This window comes from Mus caroli, unplaced genomic scaffold, assembly GCF_978045245.1.
Source record: "Mus caroli unplaced genomic scaffold, Mus_caroli_1 scaffold_13, whole genome shotgun sequence".
NCBI classification, from domain to species: Eukaryota; Metazoa; Chordata; class Mammalia; order Rodentia; family Muridae; genus Mus; species Mus caroli.
The window spans coordinates 26,128,851-26,139,516 of NW_028227268.1; the positions used below are offsets into that span (position 1 = coordinate 26,128,851).

Here is a 10,666-nt window from a genome sequence, read left to right on the forward strand (position 1 = left end):
ATGGAGGAGCCCGTAATTTCAGGCCTCCCGCTCGCTCCCGGCACATGCAGGATAGCCCCGAGGAACAGTCCAGAACTCAGTAGCCTGCTAAAGGTGTCATCTCTTGGGGTCCCTCAGCCGAGTCCTCTGCCAGTCCTGGTCCTGGCAGGCTCCCAATTCTCCAGGACAAGCCCTCTTCCCCTGCCCATCCCCTCTGGTGCTCACGGGGTAGTGCTGGTCTTGACCTTGGCCAGAACCTTTTTCTCCTTGACCCGGCGGTTCTGAAACCAGATGGTAATCTGGCGTTCAGAGAGGCTGGTGGCTGCCGAGATCTTGCGCCTCTTGTCCTTAGTGATAAACTTGTTGGCTGCATACTCCCGCTCCAACTCCCGCAACTGCCCCTTGCTATAGGGAATGCGTTTTTTGCGGCCTCGGCGGAAGGCACAGCCGTCGGGAGGAGGGTGCTGGACACTGGGTTCTGTGTGGTGGAAAAAGAGAGGGAAGAAAAGGCATCTTAGTCCCCTCTCTAGTGCAAGATCAAGCGCAGACCCAGGCCCTGCTCGCCTCAGGGCTACGTCATCCTGCAGGCGCTTCCTGATCATCCTATGTGTGGGCCCGGCTCCCTCAAAGCACACAGATGCGCTAGCCTGATTCTCTGATCGCCACTCACTCACTCAGCCTCTGCTCCTGCTGGCCACCCCCACCATCACTGACCTCACACCAGGAGTCTACAAACACACCCACCCTGTCAGGTTTTTGTCCACAATCACACAATCCACTTTCACATGCGTGTTCAGATTCAGCCACTCCTCCAAACTGGTAAATTGTGTACAGGAGAAAACAGGGTTCTGTTCCCTACCCAACACACACATACACACACAAACACCACGCACACACTTACACGCACACTCACGAACACACCCTTCAATACACCCTCAGTCAAAGAAAACCTAAATTTTCCTTTCGAAATTGACCTAAAAAAAAAGGAAAGGGTTATATTCTCGAGGAAACACCCAATATCTCCGATCCCACCTCTCAATGCCACTGGATTATGTCATTTGGCCTTTGGGCAGAATTAGTCTGGGGTTGTGCTGGGTAGGGACACTTTGCCCCAATCAACAGCAAAGATCCAAGCTTCTTCCCACATAGTGAAAGACTGGTCCTAGAGCCTCCTGGAGAAGACAGGAAGGCTGGCTACCCTCAAGGCTAGCACCCTGCTGAGGCCCCTTATTCTGACCCCCTGAGGCCTCCAACCGGCCCCTCTTGTTGCCTGGACCCTCCCTCACAGTCCTAGTAAATAACCAAGGAACCCTAGGCCCCTCCTCATCAGCCCGAAGTTTCCCTTCCTCTCCTCTTCCCCCTTCCAAGCAAGTGCCAGCGTAGCCCATGCTGAGCTAAGGGGAGCCAGAGTAGAAGTTACCTGCAAATGCCGCTTTCCAGAATGGACCTGGTGGGTTCTGTTCACCTTGGCAACACATCTGGCTGTTCCAGCCACCGGCCAGGGTCCAAGGCTGGTAACTGTCCACGGGAAGCAGAGAATCGTGGCGAGGCTCTCCGGGGGCTCCCAGGGTCTGCACCACAGACACATCTAGGTAACTGGCCATAGGCTGGTATGGTCCCGGGTAGCCCGGATAGAAGGCAAACTCGGTGGGACGGCTGGGATACTCTTCCCCAGGTGCAGGAGTTTCCGAAGGGTAGGTAGCCAGGGTGGCCGTCTGGGCACAGGGTTTCAGGGAGCTCCTGGATACTCGGCAAGAGTAGTACCCGCCTCCAAAGTAGCCATAAGGCACAGGAGCTGGAGATGCCCCCTGAGGTACCCCAGGGCAAGGGTGGCACTGCTTTGGTGGCTCTGCAGAGCCTGGCAGATCCAGGGGGGCATAGTTGACAGTCGGCATCAACGTTGGAGCCGCGGGATGGCTAGCCAGTGGGGAGGAGTGGGAGACTAGATTCCGACCCCCTCCAGCTCCCAGCAAGCCTTCGATATCCTTGGCCCCGTCCAAGGTGGCATAATTGCCGGGCTCCATGGAGCCAATGATCGGCTCATGGGGAGCCGAGGGTGGGGGTTCTAGGGGGCAGCAAGCTGTCTCTCCCCACCCAGGCCCAGGGAATCCTAAGCGTTTTAAATCGCTCCCAGCTCGCACGGCGCCTGCATTCGCCTGGCTGGGCCGTCTTGACGCAAGAGACGCAAGAGCCCGGGCATGAGCGCTGATTGGCTGTGGCCTTGGGGAGAGAGGCTCATAAAATCCTCCCGCAGAAATTGCAGGGGGAGAAGGGACGGGGAGCCCGGCTCCGCCTCCTCTCTTCCCTTCTCTCCCTCTCCGTCTGTCTCTTTTTCTTTTTGTATGTGTGTCTCTGTCTTTATCTGTATGTGTTCTGTGTCTCTGTCTCTATATGTGTTTCTCTCTGTGTCTCTGCTTCTGCCTGCTGTCTCGGGTCCCTGTCTCTGCCTGCTCTCTCTCTCTCTCTCTCTCTCTCTCTCTCTCTCTCTCTCTCTCTCTCTCTCTCTCTCTCTCTCTCCCTTTTCCTGGCTCTCAGTCTTCTGCGCTTTGGCAGGTTTAACGAGAGAATAAAAAGCTCTCCCAATAAAGTGTCCATCTCCTGGGGATGAGGGGAATCGGGGGAAGGGCTGGGAGGCCACTTCGGGCTGCCTGAAAGGAGAACCCGGGAATGCTTCTGAGATGGGAATGAGAACTGTAGGCATCAGGGAGCCCTTTGCTTGGAGTCTGGGTACTAGCCACCCTAGCTCATTTGTAGATACCCTTCCTGTCCCGAATACACTGCGCCCAGGCAAGTGCCTTCCAGGTCCGGCCCCCAAGGACCCTGCCTAGTCACAACACTGAAAGCCCGGAGGCCCCAATGGGGGTGAGGCGGAGCCAAGGGGCGGGGGACACGAAGGAACGTTGAAAACGTGCAGTGCTTGGCCCAGAGAACGCAGTGTCCGGATCTGAGGGGAAAATAGAGCCAATGTCTGGGAAGGGGGTCTGGATTTCCGTTTAAGGGTGGAGAAAGAGACCAAGAGACACAGGCGTACAGGGGCTTTACTTGAAGGAATAGACTCGGTGTGGAAAAGGAAGGCTGGCGGGGGGTGGGGGGGTAGGGAGAGAGGGAGAAGGAGAGAGGAAGAGAAGAAAAAGGGGAGAGAGAGGGAGAGGTTGACACATCACAAATGGGAAGGGGGGTCTAGACTGTATCCCTTTTCCTGGAATCTGCAGTCTGGGGAAACCAAGGCTGGTTACGTGGCCATCCCCACCTGTGGGGATCCTGGGTCCCCAAGATTGCAGGAGCTCGGTCTGTGTGGGGGCCTTTCTGCTCTTTGGTGCCGCTCTCTAGGCCGGAAAGTCCAGGAACCGAACCCTGGCCCCAGCACACTTCCGCACGACTGAGGGACTAGAAAGCTCAGGACCCCCTAGCTGCCTCTTTAAATTTCCTTGGAAGTTAAAGAGGAGGAGAGAGAGTGAATTGCCCCAACTGCTAGATTTGTCCGAGGCCTTCAGTTGGGGCCTATTGTGCTGTAGATTAAAATGGTTTGTTTCACAAATCTGCCTTTAAAGTTGGTTTTTTTTTTTCTTTCCTGTATCACTTTCACATGAAATCCCTTTGTGTCTTCTAGCTTTCTCTCAGGTTTCCCCTCACCCCCAGCAGAAAATTTGAACTTTTCTATTCTACACCAAGAGTTTGTTTGTAATAAAGAATAGAACCCCTTGAGCTGAGTCCGGCTCAGCCAAAGCCTCCTGAACTTGAACTTGAGTCACTTTGTGGGAAAGGGCCTATGAGAGCCAGAATGGAGGCCTGCACTATACTGTGTATCACTCCCAACAGACATTGTTAATAACTGACATGAAGCACAAACATCCCCGAAGATTTCTATCACATTTGGAAACATAGAGAAAGGAAAAAAGAGGAAGGTGCCTGTTCACTGCTTCCCAGAGCCCAATCAAGGTTGTTGTTCACCCAATCATGAAGGGCAGAAATACCAGGATTCCCCCCCTAAAGATTGCGAACTTTCCAGTTCTTAGGTTTCTGTGGACACAGATGCCTATATGCTGGGATGTAGAGTTGCGGTGGCATTCACCTTTGATTCCAGCACCAGGGAGGCAGAGGCAGACCTTTTGAGACCTAGCTTGCTCTACAGACAGAGTTTCAGGATAGCCAGGGCTGCACAGAGAAACCCTGTCTTTGGTGGGGAGGAAAGATGTGTGTAAGTTTATTAATGCTGATACAACATGAGTGGCCTTTACTTTTTAAAAAAAAATCAAAATCATTTGACAAAACAACTCTTTGGGTATAAGGGAAAATTTTACATCCATCGTAGGGTATGTTCTAGCACTTTCTTTTGTAGATTACTGAAACTGCATAGATATCCAGAAGATTTGCATGGCCCCTGGGATATATGACATGCAAATTCTCACCACATTTTATGCCACACACTGGCCTCAAGCTCCCTTTGTAGCTGAAGATATCTCTGAAATTCTGATCTTCCTGCATCTCCCTCCCAAGAGCCGCTGGCAGGATAGAAACAAGGTAGTTTTTTCTTTCTCTCTTCCCTCTCAGAACTCAGAACTGAACCCAGAGCATCACGCGTGCTAGATAAATATTCTACCAATGAACCATGTCCCCGCTGGTTCCCACTTTTAGAAAGGAAAAAAAAAAAAGAGTAATCGTGGTGTCATGCACTAGGTCTGCCGAAGCACTACCCATAGATGTTCAAAACTGGAAGTAAGTCAAATTCTGGCGAGAGTGGGATAGGCAAAGGAAATCAGACTAGAATGAAACATGGGGATTAAAACCCAGCAAAGGACACTGGCGAAAGAAGCCAGATATAAAAGACTACGTCTTTATGATTTTCATGTCTGTATAATTCAAGAGCTTTGAATATTCTATCCCAGGGAACAGGTCTAGGTATTACGTTTATTAGCATTCGAGCTAGGCTCCTGTAACCTTTGCATGTTCATATATGTGAGTTCCTCTGTTGTGTGACTTGCCCCATATCTCAACAGGATTCAAAATAGAAACGAACCAAAAAAAAGAGAGGTAATAAAGAGACTTTCTAAGGCCCTAGAAATGTTATCTCCACATGGACGCTGGTTATGTGGGGGTATTCAATTTGTTAAGACCTTGTATGCCTAGGATTCCTGCTTTGCTCCCACCCCCCACCAGTTGTATCCCAACTTAGGAAGAACAATAATTAAACAACAATAATTTCTAGCAGTGGTTGCCTAGCGTGTGAGGCCCTGGGTTCTATTTATAATGTACTGAGAGGGGGGAAAAAAAAAAAACCACAGCAGCAACGGTTACAACTGAGCTTTTTGGAGGTAAAATGCTTATATAAACATGCACAGGAGGAAGGCTGCAGAGACTCCTTACAGAATGGGGACTGACCAGCTTAAACTTTGACACTTTTAGCTGTACTAGAAAACTCCCTCTGGATTGGACATGTTTCAACACAAATAGTAGGAAGAAATTGGTTTTGTTCCCTCAGAAATTTATTCGGCGTGTATTCTATCCCAGGGAACAGGTCTAGGTATTACAGTTATTAGCATTTGAGCTAGGCTCCTGTTACCTTTGCATGTTCATATATGTGAGAGTGCTTCTGTTGTGTGACTTGCCCCATATCTCAACGGGATTTGAAAACAGGACTTGGCCTCCTTCTCTCTAAAAATGGTGCTAATAATTCTTACCTTACAGGAATGAGATTTTGCATATGAAAGCATTTTGCAAACTGGACAAATGCGACTTCAATTTGCGTTCCCATGTGTGTACGTGAATAATGAAATGATTTGCTTTTATTTAAAAGGAAGAACCGCCCTAGAACATGTATATCACTTCTTCCTAGCGTAGGAACCGGGGTCCCACACAGAAACTGAGATTCCGCCCTGGGACTCTGCAGGAGTTCAGCTCCCAAACCCCTTCCCAACCCTTGGTCCTCTGGTCTCCCCAATAGCGTCCCCAGTCCTTTCTCCAGCTTCACAGAATTCTTTCTGTCCCGCTGGGAACCTCATGTTAGACCCACCGGGAGGAGTCTGTAGCCTTAGAGCCCCCTTTACTGACCCAGCCAAAGGCACTGAAAGCCTCAGCAGGCTCCTTTACATACCCGCCAGACACTTCCAGGAAGGTCAAGGCCAAGTTGAAAGTTAAGAGTCTGTTTACCTCCCTGGATCCCATTCAGCGCAGCCCCGAAGACCGCCTATGACCTTTACAGCCTTGCCTTTGAGCGAGGCCGACCCGCCCCCAGGGGTTCCGGCCACGGGGACTTGGCACCTCGGTGTCAGCTCCCGCCCCAACTCGGGCTCAGGAGGGAGGGGGCAAGACGAGCCCACCCGCTCCACTTAGGGGCATTGGTTAAATTTTGCTTTATTTTATTGTAAAGTGAGAACTCGCTGCCTTCTTTATCCTGAGTGTATGGCGTGGCAATGATGGCGGCCCTCAGGTCGTTGGATAATGATTTATTCGCAGCGGGGCTGGGGAACACTTCCTTCTCCGAAAAGACCGAGATTTGCGGGATCCACAGGACTGCATGAGCCCGGCTGAACATTGTGTGGTTGCTCCACTTCTCCTGGCTTCCTGAGAATGACCTGGTCTTGGTCTTGATCTTGTTCTGCTCGTTCCTCTTTTCTCCAGACTATGTTTTCCCTGTCTTTATTCTTTTGTGAGTTTTTCTGCCCCTTTTGTGTTTGAGTTCTTTTTCTGTCTTTCCTTCGATTTTAGATATCTTGATTGTGTATCCTTTTTTCTCCGTTTCTTTCTTTCTCTCCTTATTGCTTGCATTCTAGTGTCTGCGTCTTTGAATCTATTTTTTTTTCTTTTTGTTTCCCTTCTTATTTGACATTTGCTCTGTCATTTCTTTTGTTCTTTTCGCTGTCGTTTTGTATTTCTCTCTCTTCTTTCTTCTGTTTCATGTTACTCTCTTTCTCCCAAAGAACACACACATTTTTCCTCTTCTGCCCTCTTGCCCAGTTTCTCATTATTCTTTGCTGAAGTCTGGAAAGGCCTGCTGCACTGTGGTGACTGCAGCCTGTGACTGGAAAGGGGATGTCAGCCCGGGGCAGAAAAGACCTGGTTTACAGGCCTGGGGGGCCCTGTGTGGGGCTAGAATGTCTCTCCCATGGCTGTCTTAAAATGAAGTCTATTCTTCAAGCCTTAGAGGAAAATCTTTTTAGATAAGCTGACATTGGGATCTGAGAGCTACAACTGCCAGTGGGATGGAGGCATGGCAGGTTTAGTCAGAGGGACTCCTTAGCTCCCTAATCTGAGCAGCTCTGCAACAACCTCTTGGGGCAAGATGAAAAAGATTCTAGAGGAGAGGCTAGTTGCTGCATGCTCTCTCTGAGGGCTCTAGAACCTGGAGAGCTTAGCCAAGCCAGTGAATCTGTGAGTAGAGTCAAAAGCAGAGAGAAGAGAATGGCTTTGAAAAAAACAAAGAGCAGTGACCAAATACCTCTGCTCCTGGACTGTGAGCAACCACACCAGCTATGTAGCCTGAATAGAAGACTGGCTGTTGTATCCCACTCCCACCCCCAAACCCTGGTCCCCAACTCCCTCTTCCAACCCCTGGCTTTGCAAGGGTCAGAGCTTAGATACCCAACCCTGGCATTCAGCTCGGATCTGACTCAAAAACCATTAGGAATTCTGAGCCTAGATAGTCCCACCAAACATTACAAACATTACAGGTCCCTGCTCTAGAGGCCAGCATGTTAGCACATTGGGCAAGCCTCATACCCATCCCCCAGACTCCTGGCCCAGCTTTCCTATGTGCACTGTGGGAAAGGGAATGGGTGGCATGTTTCTGCGTCCCTATGAGTTCCCAGCAGGCCTAACACGGGGCAGGGGACACCAGGGGAAGCCTCTAGAAGAAAGGGCTGTGTTGTGGAGGAAGCCCATGGAAGGGGAAGAAAGAGGTCATGAGACCTCCACTGCTTCTTATTTGTATCTATTTGTACCTATGTTTGGACCAAAGGAGCCAAGTTCTGCGGTGAAACCTTGATGGAGCAAGTCACCTGGGACGGTGCATCCAGATTGCAAATGCCTCTGGCCTCCATGAAAGGGTTCCAAATGGACGTTGGACATTCATCTCCCGAAGCTTCACTCTAGTTCGCTGAGAAGTTCTCCAGAGCTTCAACCCAGACACACCAGAACCTGGAGAAGCAGGGCAAGACCTTTAAATGAGGGGGGCCTCAATCAGTATCCTTGAGGTTTGTAGCAACCTCTAGGAGCCTGGGCTTCTGTTTCAACTCTTGGGGTCTCTGCCAGGGCTCTGGAATGTGGGCTCTTTTAAAAAGGATGTGCCTACAAATTCACAAAAGCAACTTACAACCCACTCACCACCATGCCCCCGTACCCCCTCCCACCCACATGTGGCCTTGGTGGTGGTGGCATTGTTGATAATGACAGTGGACTACCACTCTCAAGGCTGCTGATCCCAGGTCTATCCAGACCCTCTCTCCTGTTAGAGAGAAAGACTGAACTTTTACTCTTAACAGCTGTGTCCTAAATCCACACCATTTCACCCATGTAGCCTAAAAAAGAAATGCAGATTTGAGGCTTGGGGCCATGGGGGCTGGGAGGGATTGTAGATTTTTATTTCTTGTTCTAATCCCCTTACCTCCCTTGCCAAAAGTAGCCCATCTTTCTCTTTTCTGCACCCATTCCAAATTGCAAAGTCTTGCTCCCTTTTTCCCCCTCACTAAATTATTTATTCCAAGAAACAAAGCTGGAAGAGGAGGGGGAAAAGCAAGCATGTAACACACACACACACACACACACACACACACACACACACACACAATCCATCCCTATTGAGTACTATCCTCTTTGTCCCTCATGGGCTCCGGTCCTTGAAAATCAAAGAGGCTAAAGTCCTGGGTACTCTAAAGACTTAAAAATAGTTCCTTGCTTCTAAGATTGAAAGCCACCCCACCCCATCACCATTTCTGAACCTCAGTCCCAGCTTGATATTACTATCGGGCACTTCCTGGTTACTGCCCTGTGAACCATGACCTGGGCGAAAGTCCATTCCCATCAGGTCTCCAAGGTTCTGACACAGGAGACTAGAGGAGCCAGGCTGACTCTCTGTAGCCTGCCTGTATGAATTCTACCAGTCTAAAGCTGGCATCTGGGCCATACCCACAGAAGCTTTCATCCAAATAGAATTTGAGATTGGAACAGAGATCATAGCCTCTCTTGGCTCTGGATTGTGTAAACTTAAACTGGTACACCTCCTCCTTCTAGAGTTCCTAGAAAAAAAGGACATTTGCCTCTTTAAATTGGAAAATCACATACAATCCCCCCCCTCCACTACCACCCTTGATCTTGTGTTGTCCATGATTGGAAGAGATTTCAACTATTGATGCCAAAAAACATCTCTTCAGATATTGACTGTCTTTTCTCTCAAGTGACGGGAGTAGAGCTTAAATGACTTGGTCAGAGATTCTGACCTTGGCTTCTACTGCAGGGAAATGACAACAGGGACCAGGGAGCTAGATGTTGAGAAGTATAGAAAGTTTTGTCTGGGAAATTGTTACTTAGGACGGTCTCTAACTAATGACTGTTGAGCTCTTCTCTCCTTCTCTTCAACAAGAGGAATCTCCAAATTCCTCAGCTACACAAACTAGACAGTTGGGAAAAGAATCCGTCCTTAGCTATGATCTCTACAGCCAAGTGCTCATGATCCAGTTCTCTACAGCCAAGTGCTCATGTGGCTGGGTAGCAAATCCCTTGGATGGGTGGGGGGAGCTGCCCTGCCCACGTAGAAAAGAATAGAATGTGTACAGCCAGGGGCTGCTCGTGAGGCTCCAGGCATCGCTGAGCTGTTAAACTTGGGGCAGAAGAAGCAATGAAGAAGACAAGGGGCTTAAGGAGTCTCCAGGGTTGCTCTGGCTGTGAATTCAAAACACTTAGGTCCCATGGAACAGGAATATAGAAGCTTGAAGGTTCAGCATAGTTTTTTCAGTCCATTGGGTCTCAGTGAGGCAACTGCTGGCCCCACCATCCTACCAGATTGACTCTGCTCTGGAAGGATGGTCTCTGCTCTGGAAGGTCGGGCCCTATTAGATTGGTCAAGTCTCTGGTTTCTTATTTCTGAGATCATCAGCCTAGATAACCAGCTCAGTCCTTGTAGCTCAAGTTGAAGGCCTAGGAAGACAGTTCACATCTCTCTAGCCCCTTATATAATCCATCGTATATGCAGTGGTAGAGGAGGGTGCACATAGGAGTGGAGGAAGGATGTTCTTTGTGCCATGCTAGACACTTGCAGATTCTGCCTCCTTTGTCATCTCCATCTTGGTTGCCCACCCCTCCAGACCAGTGCTACCATTCCTATGGGTTCTCTAGGCTGGGGAATTACCTTCCTCAGAGATGCAGACTAAGACTTAGAAGGAAATACACCATCTTGCTCTCATCCTGAGGCGCTTGTGTGGAGAGCCCTGGGTGTTAGGTAAGAGTGGCATTCATGGGCGGGGGGAGTTATAAATTTATAGGGACCAAGCAGAAACCACCACCTCTTCTTAGAGGTGTGACTAAGGATGTTTTCCTCTTCCTAAGAGTCACCCCCCTCACATCTCCATCTGGTACTGGGAATGAACCCCAGCCTAGAGCTTTGGAAATGCAAGGTGAGTTCCCTACCACTGCTACACTCACCCCAGAGAAAGTCTCCTGCAAGTGTTAGGATAATTTTTTTTCTTCTTCAGTAATC

At 49.6% G+C, this 10,666-nt stretch overlaps 1 protein-coding gene across 1 annotated transcript; it reads right to left on the reverse strand.

The window, feature by feature from the left end:
* Window positions 1-200: 200 nt before the first annotated feature.
* Hoxb13 (homeobox B13) lies at window positions 201-2,003 on the reverse strand. The gene is made up of 2 exons (XM_021178228.3): window positions 1,400-2,003; window positions 201-457 (listed from the first exon to the last, which is right to left on the reverse strand). The coding sequence occupies exons 1-2, from the start codon at window positions 2,001-2,003 to the stop codon at window positions 201-203; spliced, it is 861 nt and encodes a 286-aa protein (XP_021033887.1).
* Window positions 2,004-10,666: the final 8,663 nt, after the last annotated feature.